The sequence below is a fragment of the Dryobates pubescens genome, chromosome 6 (assembly GCF_014839835.1).
Source record: "Dryobates pubescens isolate bDryPub1 chromosome 6, bDryPub1.pri, whole genome shotgun sequence".
Classification (NCBI taxonomy): Eukaryota; Metazoa; Chordata; class Aves; order Piciformes; family Picidae; genus Dryobates; species Dryobates pubescens.
Window position 1 is genome coordinate 46,368,146 of NC_071617.1, and position 25,790 is coordinate 46,393,935.

At 43.8% G+C, this 25,790-nt stretch overlaps 1 protein-coding gene across 2 annotated transcripts in view; it reads right to left on the bottom strand.

Annotated features, from left to right (window-relative positions):
• TTC7A (tetratricopeptide repeat domain 7A) overlaps window positions 1-25,790 on the bottom strand; it is a 235,259-nt gene that overhangs the window by 63,146 nt on the left and 146,323 nt on the right. For both annotated transcript variants that reach the window (XM_054162437.1, XM_054162436.1), the window contains 2 exons: window positions 12,790-12,906; window positions 7,516-7,613 (listed from right to left, as the gene is read on the bottom strand). In XM_054162437.1, coding sequence (XP_054018412.1) covers window positions 7,516-7,613; window positions 12,790-12,906 — 215 coding nt within the window. The remainder of the gene's footprint in view (window positions 1-7,515; window positions 7,614-12,789; window positions 12,907-25,790) is intronic.

Sequence of the window (25,790 nt, forward strand, 5' to 3'; positions counted from 1 at the left end):
TGGCTCATTAAGGCAGTTTGTCTGATTCTCTGCTCACTGAATCAGATTTATGTAGTAAGGACTCCACTGCATTGTGGCATGACCAACTAGAGAACCATGTTTTATAAAAGGTTAATTTACAGGAAAAATAAACCACCACTACATCATCCGTGAGCTGCAGCTCAAACAAGTGAATTAAGAGACAGACAGTAATTTTACAAAGGTCTGCTTAGCATTCATCAAGAAAGTAACTGTATTTTGCTCACTGAAAAGCAGTACTCTGCCATCAAATATTTCCCATGAATACTTATTATAAGCACACTGTCACCACACGATTGCAAAACATGGCCCACTAATGGAAAACCTTACTACAGCATTACAGAGTACCTTGGCACTGCTCACACAGCAAACACCTTTCCAGTGACATCAATATTATTCTACTGGTTTACATGCAAGGTGGTTTTTCATTTAACCTTGGGGAGCAGGGAGCCCAGTGCATTGACTAAATTAACCGTTAGTATGTGCTGTATGAAGCGCTTGGTGCCCACATCTGTGGGAGAAAACATCACATCAAATGCATCAGAGGAATGCATCAGCAGAGACCACATTCCCTAGTACAGCAAGCAGGATCATACTGGTGAGCTGACCTCCCAGAGAGGCATCAAGAGGATGGTAACAAAATAAGAAGCTACAAAATGAGATTTCAGAGCTGGCTTTGTAAAGCTTTGGGAAATAAATATTATAATATGTTTAGGTTTAATGCCACTTTGAGGTTGATAAGTTCTTTCTCTGGAGAGCCACTGTGACTGAAGGACTTGCACTGATTGGCATTATTCTGAATCTACCCTTACAGGCTGACCTTGTAGACCACAAGCTTCTGGAGTTAAAGTCCCACTTTCTCTTACCACAGCCACCCTGAGAATCATAGAATCATAGAATCAATAAGGTTGGAAAAGACCTCAGAGATCATCAAGTCCAACCTGTCACCCAACACCTCATGACTACTAAACCAAGTGCCATGTCCAGTCCCCTCTTGAACACCTCCAGTGATGGTGACTCCACCACCTCCCTGGGCAGCACATTCCAATGGCCAATTACTCTTCCTGTGATGAACTTTCTCCTGATCTCAAGCCTAAGCTTCCCCTGGCATGGCTTGAGATTGTGTCCTCTTGTTCTGGTGCAGCTTGCCTGGGAGAAGAGACCAACCCCCACGTGGCTACAACCTCCCTTCAGGTAGTTGTAGAGAGCAAGAAGGTCTCCCCTGACCCTCCTCTTCCTCATAGGGCTGTGCTCAAGGCCTCTCCCCAGCCTCACCGCCCTTCTCTGGACACATTCAAGAGTCTCAATGTCCTTCTTAAACTGAGGGGCCCAGAACTGGACACAGGACTCAAGGGTTGGCCTAAGCAGTGCTGAGTACAGGGCACAATGACTTCCCTGCTCCTGCTGGCCACACTATTTCTGATGCAGGCCAGGATGCCATTGGCCTTCTTGGCCACCTGGGCACACTGCTGGCTCATGTTCAGCCAGCTGTCAATCAGCACCCCCAGGCCCCTTTCTGCCTGGCAGCTCTCCAGCCACTCTGACCCCAGCCTGTAGCTCTGGCCTAGGAACTTGTACTCAGAGAAGTTGGGATGGCTCTGGACAAGGGAAAAGCCAGAAGGGGAAAAATCTTGTCACGGGATATACTCATTAAGTGGTCACTCTGAGAAGCTGGAGTGTGCTCAAGAGAGGGCTGCCAAACACTTCTGCTCATCTCCGCCATAGGGCCAGGGAAGCAGCAGGTAGAGCTTTATGGTCCTCTCACTGGTGCTCCTCTGAATGTTGAGCAGGGACCTATCCTTCTGCCAGGTCGAGAGAAGACATGTTTCCATTCTGCACTTCATTGCCAAGACACCTGTGCAGCATGGGCCAGGATATGGTCCACAGTTTTTATGTAACCCAAGGCAGTGCTGCCCGCCCTGCGGAGCGGCTTGGCGGTGGGGAGGCTGCAAGTGTACCCAAAGCCTAAGACTGCTACGGGAAAGATCTGTCACATTATCTCACCACTAGCTAATGTCATTCATTTCAAGCAGGAGAACTTCAGAGCAGTCCTGCAGCACAGGCGCCTCCCACGGCTCCCTTGGAAAATGCAAATGTGCTCTTCCCAGATGCATTTCTTCAAGTCCTACATATTTTCAATGACATTCCAGATATAATGTTCCAAGAGATGACAGTGCAGTAATGTAGCAGCTACAGCTTTAGTGGCATGGTAAAAGCCATTCTGCCTTCAGTGGAGAATTTATTCTATTTAACAGTTTAGCAGATCCATCTTCAGCAGCCTGTTTCACTGTATAGGATTCCTCCCTCTGCCCTGCCCACTCATACTCCTCTCTCACATCCCTACCCCCACCTGAGAGAAATGTCACCAAAACTGAATTCAAGTCAGACAAAGGTTGTTTAACACAGGGAAAACTACCAGCGCTCACCCTCAGCTATCCAAAAGATGGACAGCTTCTTTGCAGCGCAAAAGCAACAAGAAAATGGCCACATGGACATCTAGTAACTCTGGAGTTAATACAGGTCTCTTGCCTGGCAAACTTGGAAAAAATTATATGGCCTTTAGGCATGTTGAAATCAGGCTAAGCAGATTCTTATATTAGGACTCCTGATTGCATATGCTTTGAAAGCAACCTTTGGTATGACATTTCTTGACCAAGGCTGTCCTCTTTCAGAGAGGCTTTCTGGATCTGTGTTTCTTGCAAGCACCCAATGGCATTCTGGCCTGGATCCTGGCCAGCAGGAGCAGGGCAGTTATTCTGCCCCTGTACTCATCACTGCTTAGGCCACACTTTGAGTACTGTGGCCAGATCTGGGCCCCTCAATTTAAGAAGGATATTGAGACACTTGAATGTGTCCAGAGAAGGGCAACGAGGCTGGGGAGAGGTCTTGAGCACAAGCCCTATGAGGAGAGGCTGAGGGAGATGGGGTTGCTTAGCCTGGAGAAGAGGAGGCTCAGGGCAGACCTTCTTGCTGTCTACAACTACCTGAAGGGTGGTTGTAGCCAGGAAGAGGTTGGTCTGTTCTTCCAGGCAAGCAGCACCAGAACAAGAGGACACAGTCTCAAGCTGCACCAGGGGAATTTTAGGCTGGAGGTGAGAAGAAAGTTCTTCCCAGAAAGAGTGATTGGCCTATTGGAATGTGCTGCCCAGGGAGGTGGTGGAGTCACCATTCCTGGAGATGTTCAAAAAACCATGGCACTTGAAGCCATGGTTTAGTAGTCATGAGGTGTTGGGTGACAGGTTGGACTTGATGATCTCTGAGGTCTTTTCCAGCCTTATTGATTCTATGATCCTTCTGTCAAAAAGCAGGCTTCATGGGAATATCACTATGAGCTAGTTGCACTCAATGGAACATGAATTAGCTAGTCCTACTTTTCATTAGCTGCGAGTTGTCAAGAGGGAAAAGTCTGTGCCTTGAGACTGATCCTGCCCACTGCTATGGGCTTCAACCCCACAGCCATAAAACGGGAACCCAAGTTACTCAGCAAGTTACAGTGGAGACTCTGCATTTAACAGCTTTTGGCATTCCAGTACTTTTGCAGTTAATACTCTTTTCCATTTCAGCCTTTACAAGGATGCAAACTATAGAGGCCATCTAATCTCTTCCCATCCCTGCCCTGCCTGGCCTCAGATATAGATACACCTTCTTCTGGACACACACCTGCCAGATGAAAAGGCTCTCTCCATTCCAGCCCACACCTGCATGTTTATTACTGCTGTTCTTGCCTCCTTCTGCTGGACTACTCACAGGAATACTCCTTAAATCTTGTTTGCCCAAATAAACCCCGGAAGAGCTCTTTGCCAGCCTGGCCATTCTAGACTGAAAGGGACTGAGTCACTGCTCAAGCAAAACAGTGACCCTGGGTGGGCTGAGGGCTACTGGAGCCACGAAAGTGCATACCTCTAACACGCACTGTCCCCCAAGACAGGAGGTAGGCATGGATCACACGAGTATCTCACTGACCTCAGGGTGTTGGGAGAAGCCAGAAAGACAAGCAACATTAAAAAAAAAGTCTCTGAATGTCTCTTCCAAAATAAATGCAGGTCTTTGTATGCTAAAAAATCCCCACTCCACAACACAAAACCTGTCTCACAGAACTTTAATGTCATGCCTCAAAACACTTGCAAATGTTGGCATAAGATGATACTGCACAAATTTGTTATTATAGCACAGCCTTTTTCTCTTTTTAACAGCTCCATGAGACAGAATATAAACTTTACATTTTACAGTAAAGCCCTCCACACTCTTTGGAAAGACATCATGAAAACAACAACATTTACTTTGTTGTAATGAGGTCTGCGTATAAGCCATACAAAACATACCTAAACAATTTTTAAGTGCCGTTCTAGAGTTGTTATAAGGCTAAGAAGGACCAAGTCTATGAAGGAACTGCCATCAAAATAGAAATGTACCTCAGCAGATTTACTAGGCTTATAAGAAACACAGAATTCCCTAGCCTAAATCACTCCAGGCAAGAGCATTTTAGAATAAGACTAAATCAGCAAGGCAGCTGACTGCTATGAGTGAATTTAGTTAGGAACACTGGTTCAGAGAGGAAAAGATGAAGAAAATAGAGGAATTAATCTTCCTGACAGCAAGCCTAAAATTCTGGCACAGCAAATAATCCCATTGTGGTCTGACCAAGGGAGAGGCCAGTGTCAAACCCGGTCACTGTAAGCTTCCCCCTTCAGCGCCAAGCCCCAAGCTCCCAGAGTGCCTGTGCATTGCAGCGATACTGCTGCACACTCCCAAGAGATTTCACAATGGAAACCAGAGCCTGTTACAGAATGATGCAAAAATATCAGACCTCCTCCCTCCTTCAAAACAGCCAGTCACAACCACAGCTCTGGGAAGGTACAGGGGCAGGAGGCACTAGAGCTGTCCTCTCCAATCTCACCTCCCACTGTGTCAAAAAGGCTCTCAACTGGGACCCAGCTGCCTTCATTCTGCAGATGGAGAATAGCAGCACCTACAGCCTGCAGAGCAGCAAGCCTCAGATCCTTGCAGAAACCAGCCAGTGCCAGTCCTGGGCTAAGGAGGATGGTGTAATTTCAGTATGAGCCCCATCCTTAATGTCTGCTGTGGGTACAACCGTGTTAGCATGGAAACCTACATTCTCAAAGTGGAGGAGGAATGTACATCTTGGCTGAAACCAAACTGTATGCAGTGCAAATCATTTTACACGGGTGGAAAGCTGCTTTAAAGCATGTACTTCACGTTCATTTGCTCTTTCTGGCAGGCAGTACTACGGCATACAGCACTTTCTGCTGAACTGCAGCTGCTCTGTTGCATGCTGGATGCTAGAACTAGGCTAAGAGCAGGCTGGAATAGGTATCCAACCTAGGTGCTTTCGGAAAGGGGCACTACATAGAGACCATATGTGTACCATAACCCACTCAGTTTCAGCAGCATGGTGGGAATTGGATGGATAACAAAAGCACTACGACAAATGAAATATGTGGGTTCATGTTGTTTTCCTAGTAATGCTTAGTGCTGGTGGGTTCTGCAAACAGCATTTTCCAAAGAAAAAACCAGAAAGTCTACTTTACTGCACAGCATCAGGGATGATAGGATGTATCTCACAAATCTTCACAATTATCTTCAAGTGATGACTATCCAAAATGATTTTGGATTATTAGGATACTTTCATGCCATAGCTATTCCCTTTTCTAGATAATTTTTAATATGCCAAACAGCACATATCCATTTAGCATATCCTCTTTAGCCACCTGTGCTGAATTTGGCCTATTCTCTTTGATTAAGCCATAGATTATACACATGTCATATAAATAATGAGAAAAAAGACCTCTGCAAAATATAGAGACCTGTCCCAGCAAAGCCTAATAAAAGGGAAGTTGAATAAACAGATTAAAACATACATGAGTGTCTGCACAGAATCAGTCAGATTATGATGTCATAAATACAGACCCTAAAGGTTTAATGATGCAAACAAAAGAGCATACATTCTGAACAATGCTTTGCTGTTTCAATGTTTGTATGCTCAAGACCTAACTTTGCAATGCTTTTTAACCATTAGTGGGTATAAATGGGGGTTGGAAAAGACCACAGACATCATCAAGTCCAACCTGTCACCCAGCACCTCATGACTAACTCATGGCTTCAAGTGCCACGTCCAGTCCCCTCTTGAACACCTCCAGGGACGATGACTCCACCACCTCCCTGGGCAGCACATTCCAATGCCCAACAACTCTTTCTGTGAAGAACTTTCTCCTCACCTCTCCTTCACCTGGTGCAGCTTGAGACTGTGTCCTGTTGCTCTGGTGCTGGTTGCCTGGGAGAAGAGACCAAACCCCTCCTGGCTACAACTTCCTTTAGGTAGTTGTAGACAGCAATAAGGTCTCCCCTGACCCTCCTCCTCTCCAGGCTAAACAACCCCAGCTCCCTCAGCCTCTCCTCATAGGGCTTGTGCTTGAGGCCTCTCCCCAGCCTCATTGCCCTTCTCTGGACACGTTCAAGAGTCTCAAAGTCCTTCTTAAATTGAGGGGCTCAGAACAGGACACATAGTTTACTACAAGTCATGTACTTAACACATAAGAACTTCTCCATCTCAGCCATATATGCTAAGCATATGACTTCAGTTTTACCAATTCCAAATATTCAAGTTTAAGACTCAGACAAACCCTAATTCTCTAGCCCCAAAGCATGAGACTTAAGTATTAGTTTTGGGGTTTTTTTTAATAGGCTTTTATATTCTTCTTGTCCAGCTTTTGACTTTGGGGGTTTCGGTTTTTGCAAGTGTTTCATACACATCCACAAGAGTAGAAAGTTGCTTCACTAAAAAACCCTCAAAGTTCAAAGGCAAGTTTTTCACATAATCATCTGATTCTGAGAGTTGGGGTTTTAAAGGAAGCAGCAAATATCACAAGACTTATGATAAAATCACAAATCTGAAACACTCGCTGAAAGTCTCTTCCCCATCCTGCCAAGCTCAGCTTTGATGTCTCAGTTACTTCCCTCTGCTATGTCTGTTACTGTGAATGTGTACTTCCCATATATTAAAGCATCACAAGTTTTATATACAAATCTCAAAGCAAATCACCCTCTAATAGGAACTGACATTTTCACTCAGCTTTCTAAAACCACAACCGCTGGCTTGATCAGGCCATGTGAAAATTATTAGACTGTGGAAGGATGGGGCCAGGAGTTAAAAAGAAGGACTGAGTTACACAGTTCTTGCAGAAGTATAGCAATCTCCTATCTAATACCTTTCATGGTCCCCTTGGAGAGCTTTGAAAAAGAAAGCAGGAACCTGTCTCCTTGTTTTATGCATGGGGAAGCCAAGGCACAGACAAACCAATTAAATGTTCTGTAGCAGAGATGGCCCTGTGAGACAGATCTGGACCTCCTGGCCACCTGCCCAGCAGTGCATGCATGCACAGATCTGCAGCCCACCATGCTCACTGACAAAAAGAGCCCCATTTCTCTCACACAAAAGCAGGCTTTTAGGATGGGAAAGCACAAATCTTGTTTCCTCACCACATTCAGCATCATGAGCATCCGGGAGTGTGAGATGCAGTCCGTTATGCTTTTTGATCACTGGTGTTTCAGTCACACTGCTTCCTTTCTCAGAGCCACTGCAAAGAAACAAAGCTGTGTTATTTGTCCACCTTTCAGTAGAGAGACCATGTTCCCCTCCACGTAGTCAAAAGTCTCATCTAGCTGCCACTGGAACTGAAAACTCTACCTTTTCAGTTGCATGCAAGCAGCTTCTTGAATGTGTTGCAACATTGCATCTTGCTAATAGACAGGAAGCTCAGAGACACAGTGCCCAGCAAGGGCTCCAGGACACATGCTGGCACCTGTTTATTTGGTTGTTGGGAGTCTTTGCAAACCACTGGACGAGGAATATGTTAGCAGCTAGAAGCCAGACCAGAGGAGGCCAGCCAGCAGTCCCACACACTGGAAGAACTATGTCCCTTGCCGAAGGATTTGTTCACAGGTCTGCTGTGAAGATCCTATTGAAACAAACCAATTACCACCTTCCACCCAGGTGATAATTTCTTCATTTTGAAGGGATTAGTTTCTCCTTTTCCACCCCCATTCTGTTCAAACAGAAGAAGATAAAAGCTACCATATAGCACTACTTTATGAAAGAAGACTATCTGGTCTGCTCTTCTACTAGACTTCTGTCCTCACATGAGAGGTCTTGCCGGGTGCTGCACTTTGGTTACAACCCCATGCAGTGCTACAGGCTGCGGTCAGAGTGGCTGGAGAGCAGCCAGACAGAAAGGGGCCTGGGGGTGCTGGCTGACAGCTGGCTGAACATGAGCCAGCAGTGTGCCCAGGTGGCCAAGAAGGCCAATGGCATCCTGGCCTGCATCAGGAACAGTGTGGCCAGCAGGAGCCGGGAAGTCATTGTGCCCTGTACTCAGCACTGATTAGCCACACCTTGAGTCCGGTGTCCAGTTCTGGAGCCCTCAGTTTAAGAAGGACACTGAGACTCTTGAATGTTTCCAGAGAAGGGCAACGAGGCTGGGGGGGGCCCTCAAGCACAGCCCTATGAGGAGAGGCTGAGGGAGCTGGGGTTGCTTAGCCTGGAGAAGAGGAGGCTCAGGGGAGACCTCATTGCTGTCTACAACTACCCGAAGGGAGGTTGTATCCAGGTGGGGGTTGGTCTCTTCTCCCAGGCAGCCAGCACCAGAACAAGAGGACACAATCTCAAGCTGTGCCAGGGGAAGTTTAGGCTGGAGGTGAGAAGAAAGTTCTTCCCAGAAAGAGTAACTGGCCATTGGAATGTGCTGCCCAGGGATTCCCTGTCCCTGCAGGTGTTCAAGAAAGGATTGCATGTGGCACTTGAAGCCATGGTTTAGTTAGTCATGAGGTGTCGGTGACAGGTTGGACCTCTGAGGTCTTTTCCAATCTTGTTGATTCTGTGGTTCTGTGAAGGGGAAAATTAAAAAAAAACCAGTAATAAAATAATCATGTGCCTAATGAAAAAAATCACTTAACATAGAACTCCTGAGCTCGTCTGTCACCACATAGTCTGCCATCCCCCCAGGATCAGACAGTGATGATATCTTCTCTAATCATCCAATAAGGGACAAAATACCAAAAGGAAAAGTGAGTGCCCTGGCTACTTTGCCCGGCACACTTCCATGCCTGCAGCTCAGCCTTTGGACAATATTCCTCCCAGGAAACAAACTGTCACAGAGTCATGATCACTGTGGACATCCCATCTTCCAGTTCTGATCAGTCCTTTACCAGGGATTACACAGGATTCCCTTGAATTGACTTTAATTTAGTAGAAGAATTATCCTGGGACTGCCACTTGGTTTTAAACTCTATTGTTCTGATATCACAGAAAACCAATACCAAAGGATAAATCAAATCTTGTCCTTCCCAGCAAACAATCTAACACTGAAAGCCACTTACTGTTGTTTATTACAGTGACAACCATGATTACAATAGCTAATTAACCTTTTCACTTGATCTTTGGGATCAAACTTTACTGTTTCTATTAACAGACCCTGAATGCTTGGACATTTGACTGTTTGCACAAATCTCCAGCCTTGACTGGGCCTGCCTGTCTTCCATACTGAGTTTCCACACTGATACTTCATTTGAGACTATCATGTGGCAACTTATACAAGGTAAAATTAAATTATCTTTCCTGTGCCTCAGCTTTGCTTAGCCAGGATTAACGCAAGTGCCCTGGCTGGGGGCTGCTGGTGGAATAGAAGGTGTTTCTGTCTTATGTGTGAATTGCCTATGCAGGAACACAGCAGCTGAGGTGAGCACTGCTTTGATGCAGCAGCCATCAACACAGTGTCACTGTTCAGGCTCATGGCTTGTACAGTATACTCCTATGCAAAGGACAGGTGAGGAGAACTGTGTTTGGTCGCAGTGAAAACTGACCACAGCATAGTAGTGTTCAGAGGAGGCTCAATGAGATGGCCTCAGTAAACAAAATGTCAACAGCATGGCCTTTAAATTGGGAAGACAGAGCAAAATCTCAGCCTGACAACCATGTGGACTGCATTCTGCAAAACAGCCACTCCCAATGGTTTTCTTAAATATCCCAGAGAAGAGCTGAAAATTAACTACTCCTTCAAAGCCACAGCACAAGGCCTTCAGCCAAGAAAGATTTTCCATGCACCACAGAAGAGGCAGTAGCCAGATTATTTGCCTTTAGCATACAGCATTGGAAAGGCTAACAGTGCAACTCATTCTGCCCCTGCACTCAGCACTGGTTAGGCCACACCTTGAGTCCTGTGTCCAGTTCTGGGCCCCTCAGTTTAGGAAAGATGTTGACTTGCTGGAAGGTGTCCAGAGAAGGGCAACAAAGCTGGGGAGGGGTTTGGAGCACAACCCTGTGAGGAGAGGCTGAGGGAGCTGGGGTTGCTTAGCCTGGAGAAGAGGAGGCTTAGGGCAGACCTCATTGCTGTCTGCAACTACCTGAAGGGAGGCTGTAGCCAGGTGGGGGTTGGTCTCATCTCCCAGGCAACCAGCACCAGAACAAGAGGACACAGTCTCAAGCTGCACCAGGGCAGGTTTAGGCTTGAGGTGAGGAGAAAGTTCTTCACAGAAAGAGTGATTGGCCATTGGAATGTGCTGCCCAGGGAGGTGGTGGAGTCAGCATCACTGAAGTTGTTTAGGAAGAGGCTGGATGGGGTGCTTGGTGCCATGGTTTATTTGATTAGATGGTATTGGGTGATAGGTTGGACTTGATGATCTCAGAGGTCTTTTACAACCTGGTTAATTCTATTCCATTCCATTCCATTCCATTCCATTGCATTGCATTCCATTCCATTCCATTCCATTCCATTCCATTCCATTCTTTCTATTCCACTGCCCAGAATTTCAGAGGGTAGTTGAAACAGTGGTTAAATGGTGAAAGAAACATTTGAAGGAAACATTTGATTGTGAAAGACTGCAAAGGCAGTAGTTTGTAAGAGAGAAAACAAGAGAGAACTTTGAGCATGGCATATGAACAGCTGCCCAGGGAGAAAATACTGGGTCCTGAAAGACTCTTTAGTCTAGCAGAATCATAGTAAGATTGCAAAGCTGAGAAACTTAAGTCAGACAAATGCAACCAAACACAACTAAAGTGCAATTTAATTGTGTATGCAATTAGCAGCTGTTTGAACTAATAAAGAATACTGGGTGTAACAGTTCTCAGCATTATGGAAATAAAGGCTTCTCTTTTCTACCAGGCCCCAAAAAGTATCTGTGTCCGAGTCTCACTGATAAGAATTCCTCTTAAGTTCCTTTGCAGGCCCAACCCAGAATATTTTACATATTTGTTAGCTGATACTGCTGTGATCTGCTTAATACAAGGGGCTTCCTGGCTTACTGAATCCAGTCCAAAACTGCAAGTACCAAGCCCATTCTTGTTACCTTTCATGCAGTACTTCCCAACAGAAAATGTCTTATGACTTATTTTTAGAGAAAGCCAAAAAGTCCCACTGGGAATAGCAGAGAAATACACATTACAGTTCCTAAAAGTGAAAGCAAAGCAATTTGTTTTGTTTAGGCTTTCTACTGTTAATGATTATCGGAAGCCTCTCTAGCTATCACATCTTGGACTTCAACAGCCAAAGCACAGCTTGGGATTCGAATACAATCCAAATAGCTGAACTATTTGTCTGTTTTCCAATGTATTTCAGCCTCAGGCTTGCAGCCCCTCCTTGCAAGATCAAATCTTAGCCACAATCATTCAGTCAGCATGGATTTGACCAGTTTTATGAGGACTACTTATGAGTATAAAGATTATTCATATGAGAGGTACGTGACTGAATCCTTAGCTAGAGAGACTGAGGCTTAAGGAAATCAATGATTTGAAGAGACCATTGCTCTGCTGCTGTGTAAGCATCTAGATTTTTGTGTTTGGTCTGTTGCTCATTAGCTAAACCAACAAGGAATTGCTAACAATCTCTCAAGGACAACTTGTATATAGACATGCATCACTCTGTACATACACTTCTGGTATTTATAAAGCTTATGAAAATGCATGAACGATGCAAGCTTCGTCAGTCTGCTGTCATGACTCCTGCCATCAAGCACACTGTCCTCCCTATTAGAAACAACCTCTACGGACATTACAGGTGAGAGGCAAGTGTGTCCTTGGGATAACATTCCCAAGACACTTGTACACTAGTATAATGACTAGGGCAGCATCCAAAGGGATACTGGTTCTAAAACATTTCCTTACAGAGTGGAAGCAGATGAGAGGGAAGGAACAAACAGGGAATCTAGCTGCTTAAATGTTCAAATGCAGATTTGCTAGGATAAAGGAAAGTAGAAAGAAGCTACATCCTTTACTCCTTTGTTTGCCCAGTTAGCATCAAGCTATGCAACTGGCATGTAACCCTGGCTTCTGATAGAATCTTGGCCATGTGCTTCAGCTTACTCAGTTCAAGACTGTGTCACCCCCATACATTCCTGGGCAGTGCCAGCTACTGCAGTAACTGATAGAAGCTTAGTACTGGGAAGGAAAAGTAATTTACCCTCCATTCTGGGTGTCTGAACATGGACAGAGATGTTCAGATGATGAACTCTTGGTTCAAATTGCTTTTTCAGTTCTAGAATCTTGAAATTTGTTTTGTTATGTGTTGGTGGTTGGTTTTTTTTAAATAATGACTATTAAAATCTTTATTTTAAATCACAGTTAGAAATCTCTCTTACGCTTCTTCTTAAACAGTGCTGTTTATGACCCTTTCAGCAAAGCAGCTTAAGTATCTAGAAAATTAATGACGGTAACTGCATGACCACTATGACATTTGAACTTGTTAGACAGTAGAGAAAGCCTACCTGTGTTGTAAAACATTATACACCATCTGCCACATCTGTAACATATGTCTGCATGTCACCAGAGCCTCTTCAGGTCCTTTATGTATCCATTCCAGTTTTACTTTGGTGAAGAGTAAGCTGCAAGATGAAAAAGAATAACATCCTTTTTTTTTTTAGCATGTCATAAATATGGAGAATCAGTACTAGGCCAGTGAGATCCTGGCAGCCAGGATTTTTACTGTGTATGCGTATGAGTAGCAATAAAAGGAAGAGGCTGTAGCACAAAACATTTCATTTGGCTCAACTTTGATTCTCCCCACAAGGAGATGAGAGGATTAACAGCGCTCCTCAGCTGCAGTCAAATTTGCATCACAAAGCTGGCAGGACAGTGTTAAAAGTAACGCATTGCAAAGCTAAGGAGGTGAATCTGTAGGGTGAATCTCATCTTACTGTGGACCACAACAACAGCATTAAAACCAGAAGAAAAAGGAATTGCCATAGTACACATGCCAGACTATTTTCTTAGTCTGGCTTCTTCTTATAGCACTGGCTTATATAAAAGAAAACCTCATCAGACTTAATATGTGAAGACAATTATGTAATGCCTCACAGGAAGGAAACACTTTTTCTTAACCCCAGCTGGTGATCATCTCATGCCCCTAGGCTAGACAGCTGGTAGCCCTTGTACATTCTCCTAGGTAGTACAACTGCTGCTACTATTCTTATACCTAGAGAACATGCACTTGCACAGACAAGTGGAATTCAGCAACATTAGGTCAAGCAGAGGTTAGAAGACAGATCTGGGAATGACACAACTTACCACTTACTGCTAGCTTGCCTTTAACACCACCCTCCACAACACCCATTTATTATTCTTTTTTAAATTGCCAAGACAATTGAATTTCTTTCTTATTGACCGATGCAAACTTACTTCTGTTTTAGCATTGTCATAAAATCCAATTTCTACACATTTGTTAATTGTTTCAGTATGGCTGGCTGGATTCACTGGATGCACACATACATGTATCCATTCACACCACATCGAGAGTTGACAATACCAGGTTTGTGAATTTGACCTGTAGACTCCTGGGGAATCCAAACAACTCCAGGAAGAGAGAACAGCAACTGGACAGATGATGTCAGAGAAAACCTGGCAGCTGAATAAGGGATCACTAACTTGCAATAATTAGAAATCTACAGCCAGTCACAGAATCACAGAATGTTAGGGGTTGAAAGGGACCTTGAAACGTCATCTAGTCCAACACCCCTGTCAGAGCAGGATCATCTAGAGCAGATCACACAGGTCCATACCTACAGTAATGTGTTAAAATGACAGTCCCATTCTGTCATTAGGGTTTTTCTGGGGGGAAAAAGTCACCAAAATGTAGCCCATTTGTATCAGCTTTCAGTGGGAAGTCTGCTCTTGGCCACTGCTACCACTGTTTGACCTCACAGGAGAAGCATTCAACTGAATTCCACGGGGAATTTGTCTTAGTCTTTTACTATTTTATCCCTGCTCTGTGCTTGCCTTTGATTTTCACATTACCAATCTGAACAAAATAAACACTAATAAAAACATCCCCTGCTCTTAGAAATGCTGATCCTCCAACTGAAAGTGCATGCCCTTTTTATGCTCAGGAAGTTATTTCTGGGCTGGATCCATGGACTGATCAAATTTTTTTGCTGGGACAAAGAATACAACAGAGGCCACACTTAATAAAAACAAGACCAAATTCAAATGAGAGGTTAGTAATGGAAACTGGCCAGCGACACATGCTGTTCTGTATCCCTTAGTTAACTGGGCTCAGAAGAACAAAGCTTGTTTTAATACAACAGAATATTAAATCAACCACTTAGGATCAAGGAATATGTATCACACTAGAAAAACGGGAGGTTATACCCTGGAGTGCAATGGTATTGTAACAGCTTCATGAAAGCAAAGCTGCTGAATAACAATGTAGTTAAGAGGTCAAGCAACCCTGAACATCCATATACGGAAGCACAAATCAAGCAGGAGCTGGAAGATGTGGTTATTACAGTTCACAGCATCAGCTAGACACTTACTACAGTTCTGTTTCTAGTCCTTGCTCTTTAAAGCCAAAAGACTAAAATTGGGATGGGGTTGAGAAAAAGGTTATGCAAGTGATCTGAGGACTATAAAAATGCATTTCATCAAAGGCTTAAGGAGCTCAATTTATTTGGTTTCACTGGGAAGCTGCAAAGAAATGATTTTGCCCCAGCCTGCAAGCACCTACGTGGAGAAGGACCTAACTGTGAGCCTTTGATCTAAAACGTATTGGAAAATCCAAGGATTTGTCGGACACTGAAACTGGTCAAATGGAGATTTAAGTAGATGCAGCCATATAACTATCAAAGAAAATAATCTTGCAGCAATTACCTCTGTACACAGTGAATTCTGTAGTATTTAAAGCAGTGTGTCTTTACAGGAAGATGGGAAGACATCTGGAAAGCAATTACAGGTTTGATGCATAGGCTCATCAGAAACATGCTTTGGACTGCACTGTGCAGAGGGCTGAGGCTGCATCATCACCTTCCTTCTTGCAATTATTCTGTTAGAAATATGCTAGTCCAAGAAACAACCACACTGAACAACCTCTGCTAATTGAAGCATACTCAGTGTTTTTTAAACCACCACAAACTTTCAATAGTAAAGATCTCCTAACGCACTGTCTGAGTGTCCTTGCAACAGAAGAGTGGTGGTAAAGGAGCCTGAGGACTAGAGGTCATGTTACATCCCTGAATAATTCTATGCATTGAAATGCTGCAAGATAGCACTTTCAATAGTAATGAGATACAAAAAAACAGGAAAGAAGGATTTATTAACAGTCAATCTACTATGTAGGAGAGTTATATTAGAGGGGCCCTTCCCCTCTTCATATGGCATTCAACAAATCCAAGTGCCAGGTGCTGCACTTTGGCCACAGCAACCCCATGTAGAGCTACAGGCTGCGGTCACAGTGGCCCCAGTGGGGTTGGTCTCTTCTCCCAGGCAACCAGCACCAGAACAAGAGGACACAGTCTCAAGCTGCACCAGGAGAGGTTTAGGCTGGATGTTAGGAAAAAGTTGTTCCCAGAAAGAGAGATTTGCCATTGGAATGTGCTGCCCAGGGAGGTGGTGGAGTCCCCATCCCCGGAGGTGTTCAAGAAGGGACTGAAAATGGCACTTGGCACCATGGTTTAGTAGTCATGAGGTGTTGGGTGACACCCTTCTCTGTAGACGTACAAGAGTCTCAATGTCCTTCTGAAATTGAGGGGCCCAGAACTGGACACAGGACTCAAGGTGAGGCCTAACCAGTGCTGAGTCCAGGGGCACAATGACTTCCCTGCTTCTCCTGGCCAGGATGCAGACCAGAATGCCATTTGCCTTCTTGGCCACCTGGACTCATTGCTGGCTCATGCTCAGATGGCTGTCAATCAGTACTCCCAGGTCCCTTTCTGCCTGGCTGCTCTCAGCCACTCTGACCCCAGCCTGTAGCACTGCATGGGGTTGTTGTGGCCAAAGTGCAGCACCCGACACTTGGACTTGTTGAATGCCATCCTGTTGGATTCTGCCCATCTCTCCAGGCTGTCAAGATCCCTCTGCAGAGCTCTCCTACCCTCTAACAGATCAACACCTGTGCTCAGCTTGGTGTCATCTGCAAATTTACTGATGATAGACTCCATCCCCTCATCCAGATCATCAATAAAGATATTGAACATCTAATGTCTATTGTGTCACTTTAGTCTCTGTGTATTACTCATTGTATTTTATTATATTTTCTTAATATAATTTTACTGTACTTTTGTATGATGCTTGTAGTATTAAGCAGAGCAGACTCTTAAAGAGATTCAGTGTACAAAAATAGTCCCAAGATTATCAATACAGTCATTGGTAATTCTGTTAGCCTCTGAAAATGAAAACAGATTTGGGGTAAAGCAAACATATCAATTGCTACCACATAAGAACAGGAAAAGAGAGTAAAACATTTCACAAATCATTCTGGTAATGCGTATGCTTTCCATAACAATGGAAAATTACCAGTGCTTATGCTTGGTATCAGACTAAACTCCCTCTCAGAAGCAGAATAGAATAGAATAGAATAGAATAGAATAGAATAGAATAGAATAGAATAGAATAGAATAGAATAGAATAGAATAGAATAGACCAGGTTGGAAGAGACCTTCAAGATCATTGGGTCCAACCCATCATCCAACACCACCTAATCAACTAAACCATGCAACCAAGTACCCTATCAAGTCTCCTCCTAAACACCTCCAATGATGGTGACTCCACCACCTCCCCAGGCAGCACATTCCAAGTAGTTTTCTTTTGTCATTTAAATGCATGGTATGCAAAGGCATCCCTAATGTAACCAGGTTACTGCCACATATGTTAATGTATCTCTCACACTAAGATTAACTCTAACTTTGCTGAGATATGAAGTTCTGAAAAATTCAAAATTAGGTTTCCCAAGTATCAAAATTTCAGTAGTGTAAATGACATAAATACTACTATGACATGCCATGCACTGACAAAAAAGTAGGGACTAGAACACCTATGAAAATTTTCAGCAGCATGCAAGCTACTTTGGTTGATTTCAGGAGATATTCCACATTTGCCTTCATAAAGACTGATTTCAGCTGTTGATAACGTGTCTCAAGGCCTGGCCAAATACACCTATTTAGCACTCCTGAGACTTAAGACTCAGGCCCTTAAGTTATTCAAATAGTGTGGCCAGCAGGAGCAGGGAAGTCATTTTGTCCCTGTATTCAGTGCTGGCTAGGCCACCCCTTGAGTCCTGTGTGCAGTTCTGGGCCCCTCAGTTTAGGAAAGATGTTGAGTTGCTGGAAGGTGTCCAGAGAAGGGCAACAAAGCTGGGGAGGGGTCTGGAGCACAGCCCTGTGAGGAGAGGCTGAGGGAGCTGGGGTTGCTTAGCCTGGAGAAGAGGAGGCTTAGGGCAGACCTTATTGCTGTCTACAGCTACCTGAAGGGAGGTTGTAGCCAGGAGGGGGTTGGTCTCTTCTCCCACGCAACCAGCACCAAAACAAGAGAACACAGTCTCAAGCTGTGCCAGGGGAGGTTTAGGATGGATGCTAGGAAGAAATTCTTCCCAGACAGAATGATTGGCCATTGGAATGTGCTGCCCAGGGAGGTGGTGGAGTCACCATCACTGCATGAGGCACTTAATGCCATGGTTTAGTTGATTAGATGGTGTTGGGTGATAGGTTGGACTCGATGATCTCAAAGGTCTTTTCCAACCTGGTTAATTCTATTCTATTCTATTCTATTCTATTCTATTCTATTCTATTCTATTCTATTCTATTCTATGGAAAGAGTTCTTTCCTGTCACTAACAATCTAATTATCTAGGTATAATGGTTGATACTTATTATCAGAAGGTTTCACATGTGGATATGTTTTAATACAAATCCTTATGAGCACATCTCTGGAAGAAGATGTTAAGTTGCTATGTATAATAATAACCTATTGAACACTGTAGAACTACATAAAGATTTATCAATCAGTTATTTGGATTTCTAAAAGTTCCTTTAAAATGAACTTTTTAGTATCAAACATAGCCCTTTAACTACATATTTATATAACATCCCAGTGGGATCACTGTTGCCCTACCATCTGACAAGCAATAAAGAAGTGCTGATAGTGTAACAAACAGGAACACATTCTACTCCATGTAAGGCTGAGCAACTAAATTAGGAATAATGGGTATGATACAGGTGTTGATTTTCTGTATGTTTTGCCATTCACTGATTGCTTGTAACTACTTCAGGTTTTCAGTTTGTCAGCAGCCATTCAAAGACCTATATGTCTTCAAGCTTTACCAGATCGGGGCCATTATGACCCAAATGCTTTCATTTTTCACCTAGATTTGCCTGCACACAGCTGCTGGGTTATTTTTTACTTTAAACACAAAATGAAACAACACAAAACACTCAAAACTGCAGCAATATGTCCAAATCCACAGAGAAAATTGTGTACATTACGATGAAGACACTGAACTTCTGCAAGCAGTATTTGTACTTTGCTTCTTTCCTCCATTAAGTGACAGGATGCATGTGCCTGTTTTGTTTGTGTGTGTTTACAGACACTTGCCTGGAGAGAGAAACCAGAATCCTTGTCACAGCTCTGAGGACAGCAAATGCACTTTATCCAGTGTCTGATTGATGGGGTGTTGGAGCAGCATGCAAGTGCCCCTGGACAGCAGAGACCAGCTCACCATCTTAGCTCTCTGAAGCCTAGATAAATATTCCATACCAGCTCAAATGAAAAACCAGGGAATGTCACGACCTGAACGGGTAGATGAATGAAGGATGCTCTCTGACAAGCTGGGAAGCATGGATTCAAACCCTCAACACTTTCATCACTGAACTCTTGAGTTACTTACTTTCCCTTTAAGGTATCTGATGCAAAAGGAGCATAGAGGTGGATTCAGGACATGGACTGATCTAACAGCGCTGGAAAGAGGATAGAGGCGATAAGAAGAATGATCAAAGTTTTGGAATGCCTTTGTATATGGAGATAGTAAACAGCCTTCCTAGCCTGGAGAAGAAGATGAAAGAAGAGGTGATGGATTCGTAAAATGAATAGCATGAAGGAGACTGGGAAATCAAAGCAGCCTGGGTTGCTTCAATGGGAGGTAAGGAATATCCATTAAAGCAATCAAGCAGTGGATTCAAAATGAGCTAATGAAGTGGGTTTTTTCATACAGTGCAAAAGTAAAGTGCAAAATCCGTTGCTACAGGATGTTCTGGAGTGTACACATAAATAGTTTAAAGAAGAGATTAGATAGATTCATGGATGACAGGCCCATGGGGGGCATTAAACACAACCTAATGCAACCTCTGGCTCCAAAAGCCTCTGAACCACTCATCTGACAAAACCAGGGATGACATATGAGGGGTAGAACCATCCCTGCTGCCATTTTTCTGCATGCTTTTCCCCGTGCATTCGCCAGATGCACTGCTGAGTCCAGACAAGCCCTTAGTTTGATCAAGAATGGCCACTCTTACATTTCAATACAGCAGAAATATAATTGCAGCCCATGCTGTTTTTGTAACACAGACTGTCTCATCTTGTTTTATCTGCTAGTATGAGAGGACAGTGCATCTGGAGCTGTAGTATCTTCACAGCAAATTAGCTGCTCAGTTTATCATTTGCTGAGTTTAGCTTCAATGGTGAGTCATGTATACAAGCCAATTAGCTGAAGTACACTCTCACCATAATCACTATGGTTTCACTAACCTTCCTAAAACACCTGCTAAAGCCTTACTCATGTTTTCTATATGAAAATGAAAAGAAGTTGGCAAAAATTGGAAAGATGCTTTTAATCTCCTACATTTTTGTTGATAAAATCAACATCAAAGTTGCTGTCTTCTCAAATAACTAGTGCTTCTTGCAGTCTCCTGACATTTAAGGGCACATTCTCCAGTTAAATTAATGCCAATAACGCTGACTGCAACCTCCTTTTATAACTTGATCCTGTTATAACTTGATCTAGCACTTTCACTACATAAATAAATTGATCATATACAGACAAAGTACCCATTTACCCCACAAGATGAGCAAGAACCCTGGTAACATGTCCAAAGAACTGTCAACAGAACAAGAGGACACTGTCTCAAGCTGTGCCAGGGGAAGTTTAGGCTGGAGGTGAGGAGAAAATTCTTCCCAGAAAGAGTAATTGGCCATTGGGATGTGCTGCCCAGGGAGGTGGTGGAGTCACTGTCCCTGGAGGTGTTCAAAAAAGGATCGAATGTGGCACTTGAAGCCATGGTTTAGTAGTCATGAGGTGTTGGGTGACAGGTTGGACTTTATGATCTCTGAGGTCTTTTCCAACCTTATTGGTTCTATGATTCTAGGACTTCGTCTTCCAGGCCAGGAAAACTACGAGGCTCAGAGCTGACATCTCCTTTAGAAGAATGCCTTGCTCAGAGCCCCAGGCTTCGATGACAGCAGCTATCCAGCTAATTAGAATAGAATAGAATAGAATAGAATAGAATAAACCAGGTTGGAAAATACCTTCAAGATCATTGAGTCCAACCTATCACCCAACACCATCTAATCGACTAAACCATGGCACCAAGCGCCCCATCCAGTCTCTTCCTAAACACCTCAAGTGATGGCGACTCCACCACCCCCCTGGGCAGCACATTCTCAGCTCTCAGAGGTCTTTTCCTACCTGGTTAATTCTATTCTATTCTATTCTATTCTATTCTATTCTATTCTATTCTATTCTATTCTATTCTATTCTATTCTATTCTATTCTATTCTATTCCATTCCATTCCATTCCATTCCATTCCATTCCATTCCATTCCATTCTTGGCAAGTTTTGGTCAAGCCACTGTGCTCTAAAGCTCTCTGAAACTCTTTGTGCTTCAATTCTTCTAATTGCAGAGCAGAGAACAGGAATGACCTTTGCAAGGCATTCAGAGAACTAGTTTCTTCATCACTGCCTTCCTCATATACTTTACATTTGATCTCTTAATACTGGTGCCTCAACTTCAGTTATTTGCAGACAGAAAGGACAGCAGGTTGAGTTTCTCTGTAACTGACATCACATTTGAAACATTTCTCATCTGCTGTGCCCAGTTCTTCAGAATTTCATCAGATAGGCCTTTGGGCAAATCCAGACAGCCCTATCATACAGGAATGCCTTTGAAAGGGCAGAGCTGAGAAGTATCTTGCTGTCACAACCACTGGAATGACTCTTGGTTTACAGAAAGGGAAAAGGAAACAGGTCTAGGGTCTCTAACTGCTGAGCTGAGATCCTGCCAGACAAGAATAGAGCATTAACAGGACTAAGCTGAAGTACTTAATATGCTGTTAATACTTTCTCTCCCCATAGACTGCAGAACTAAATGCTTCACTTACACTTCTAAACTGTGGCATTTTTTCAGAAAAGCTTCTATGATGTGCAGTTCAGGCAGCTTTTAGAGAAAAGGATAATAAAGTAACATTCAACATTGTGGTGGGTTGAAAAATTCCCCCCAACATTAAAACTACCTAAACATCAACTGCCTAAAACTACCACAAATATCAGCCTCCAAGTCACCTCAACCTACAATCAAGAATACATCTTCAGTTTGGAAAGGTATGTCCCAGTCCTGAGTCATGTGTTTAAAACAGAGTGAAATACCTCCTAATTAGCTTAGTGTCAAAGTACTAAGCAGTGATAGCATAGTCATATTCCAGTTGTGTAAATTCTGTGAGGAAAGCAGAACCCCACGAGAGAACTAATAAAACATTTCTAGCCAACTTGACACATTTATGAACTCTTGTGTGTTACTGATACCTGGAGCCAACAGCCTGAAACTGCATCACAAGTCCACTACATTAGCAAATTAGAACCACACAAAATTGGGTTTGCTATAAAACCAACAGGCTTAGTATAAAACAAGCTTTTCTTTTTCAGAATGCATTACACAGTGTTGTTAAACAGACCTCACTCTTTCTGTCATTTTATTTTGGGACAATATAATTTCATAAAATCATAGAATCAATAAGGTTGGAAAAGACCTCAGAGATCCTCAAGTCCAACCTGTCACCCAACACCTCATGACTAACTAAAGCATGACTTCAAGTGCCATGTCCAATCTCCTTTTGAACAGGGAGGTTACTCTGTACTCAGCACTGGGCAGGCTATACCTTGAGTCCTGTGTCCAGATCTGGGCCCCTCAGTTTAGGAAAGATGTTGAGATGCTGGAAGGTGTCCAGAGAAGTGCAACAAGGCTGGGGAGGGTGCTGGAGCACAGCCCTGTGAGGAGAGGCTGAGAGAGCTGGGGTTGTTTAGCCTGGAGAAGAGGAGGCTCAGGGGAGACCTTCTTGCTGTCTACAACTACCTGAAGGGAGGTTGTGGCCAGGTGGGGGCGGAGGGAGCGGACATTTAAGTGTCTTGATGTTCTCCTTAAACTGAGGGGCCCAGAACTGGACGCAGTACTCAATGTCTGGCCTACGTTAAGGCATAAGCATTTCAGTTTAATCTAAGTATTGTTTTCTTGGCAAAAATATAATTAAACATATAAATTTCTTTATATTTTCTTCCAAAAGAGTTCTCAACTATACCCATCATATCAAGGCTATAGCCTACTTACACAACCCACTGCCACAGTTTGCATCCTAGACTACTACTTCAGCACAAAGTTTTCCTAGCGGAGAGCTGTGCCCAGTTCAGCTGAACACTAATATAGTTCAGGATCTTGCAGGCTGTATTTTAAATGTGAAGCTTCATTTCTCAGCCTTGCTGGAAATTGCAACTTTCCTGCTGTATATGTGAATCCAGCAGGCACACCTTACTGTACAAATAACTGAGTCACTGCTCCTGAGTAACAAATAAAAATCATCAGTCTCTCAACCTGTCAGAAATATCCAAAAGATTTCAATTAGAACTGCCAAAAAAACCTAAAAGCCTCAAGAGAAGGGTGAGAAGTATATGCATGGTTAAGAAAAACAAAAATAAAGAGAGAACTCATGCCAGACTGAACCTCAGATCAAATTAATGGGTTATTTTCTGCAGTATCTGTTACAATCCAATGTGACAGAATGTCCAGATCTGCTGAGAAAAGATGAGACAGTATTACAGATCCCAAGCACTGCATATGTGACTAAAGAAAATCCTTTGGGAAAACAGGCACACTCATTACATTTGAAAAATTCAAAAGTAGCAATATTTGGCTTTCCTTCAATAACAGCCTGAAAATACACCTCAGTATAAAACTGCAGATAAAACATGGCCTTTGGAATGTGCTGCCCAGGGAGGTGGTGGAGTCACCGTCCCTGGAGGTGTTAAAAAAGAGATAGGATGTGGCACTTGAAGACATGGTTTAGTAGTCATGAGGTGTTGGGTGACAGGTTGGACTTGAGGTCTTTTCCAACCTTAATGATTCTATGATTTAAATGCTGGATAGAATACAACAGGCTTGACTGTGAAAAAACAGATCTCATCTATACAGTACAGTGCAGGTAAGCCCTACGAGGAGAGGCTGAGGGAGCTGGGATTGTTTAGCCTGGAGAAGAGGAGGCTCAGGGGAGACCTCATTGCTGTCTACAGCTACCTGAAGGGAGGTTGTAGCCAGGTGGGGGTCAGTCTCAGAACAAGAGGACACAGTCTCAAGCTGCACCAGAGGAAGTTTAGGCTGGAGGTGAGGAGAAAGTTTTCATTGAGAGAGTAATTGGCCATTGGAATGTGCTGCCCAGGGAGGTGGAGGAGTCACTGTCCCTGGAGGTGTTCAAGAGGGGATTGGACGTGGCACTTGGTGCCATGGTCTAGTCATGAGGTCTGTGGTGACAGGATGGACTCGATGATCTTTGAGGTCTCTTCCAATCTCGGTGATTCGGTGATTAGTGGGTTTGGTGTAATTTTGGATTCTTCACCCACAAATTAATGCAAGGCTTTTTTGCTGGGTTTTTGGTTTGGTATTTTTGTTGCTGGGTTTTGCCGTTTCTCTGTTTCCTTTTTCTTTTGTTTGTTTGTGGATTTTTGAGAAGCAGTCCAGCACTGACCTTTACATATTTTGGCATCGCAGTGTTTTATAAAACTGAACTTTGTTCCAAAATTTAAAGGCAATAGCTGCAATGTAACAGGTAAAAGGAACAAAACATTCAGGGCCAGACAGCTGAAGAACCATAGAATCACAGAATCAATAAGGTTGGAAAAGACCTCAAAGATCATCAAGTCCAACCTGTCACCCAACACCTCATGACTACTAAACCATGGCACCAAGTGCCACATCCAATCCCCTCTTGAACATCTCCAGGGATGGTGACTCTACCACCTCCCTGGGCAGCACATTCTAATGGCCAGCAATTCTTTCTAGGACGAACTTTTTCCTCACCTCCAGCCTAAACCTCCCCTGGTGCAGCTTGAGACTGTGTCCTCTTGTTCTGGTGCTGGTTGCCTGGGAGAAGAGACCAACCCCCACTTGGCTACAACCTTCCTTCAGGTAGTTGGAGACAGCAAGGTCTCCCCTGAGCCTCCTCTTCTCCAGGCTAAACAATCCCAGCTCCCTCAGCCTCCCCTGTTCACCTGAAATTAATGGATTTTTGTCTTTGAAACTAGCTAGAGATACGTCACTCAGTTTTCATATTAGAAAAGCTCAAGAAGGCTGTCTTCTGCTTCCTAAAAATGAGCGTGCATCAGATAAACATAGAAATGAAATGTTGGGTCAGTGCAGTTTCATCAGCTGACTTCCTACATTTTTCCCTTTAAGTAACTCATTCATTTGCAGAATTCTGCAACTTTTTTTTTTTTTTAATGGAGGAAAAAAAAATAAAAGGCTGCTTTGAAACATTTTCAGGGACTCACAAAAAAAACAACCAAAGAAAAAACAACCCACCTCCCAAAACAAAACAAACAACCCCCCTCAACCCCACCCCTAAAAAAACCCAAACAAAACCCTAACCAAATCCAAATAAAGAGCAAAAGAGCCTTATGAGGAGAGGCTGAGGGAGCTGGGGTTGCTGAGCCTGGAGAAGAGGAGGCTCAGGGGAGACCTCATTGCTGTCTACAACTACCTGAAGGGAGGTTGTAGCCAGGTGGGGGTTGGTCTCTTCTCCCAGGCAACCAGCACCAGAACAAGAGGACACAGTCTCAAGCTGCACCAGGGGAGCTTTAGGCTGGATGTTAGGAAGAAGTTCTTCCTAGAAAGAGTAATTGACCATTAGAATGTGCTGCCCAGGGAGGTGGCAGAGTCACCATCACTGGAGGTGTTTAAGAAGAGACTGGATGGGGTGCTTGGTGCCATGGTTTAGTTGGTTAGATGGTGTTGGGTGATAGGTTGGACTCGATGATCTCCAAGGTCTTTTCCAACCTGGTTACTTCTATTCTTCTCCCAGGCAAGCAGTACCAGAACAAGAGGACACAGTCTCAGGCTGCGCCAGGGGAGGTTCAGGTTGGATGTTAGGAAAAAGTTCTATACAGAAAGAGTGATTGCACATTGGAATGGGCTGCCTGGGGAGGTGGTGGAGTCACCATCACTGGAGGTTTTCAGGAGGAGACTTGATGGGG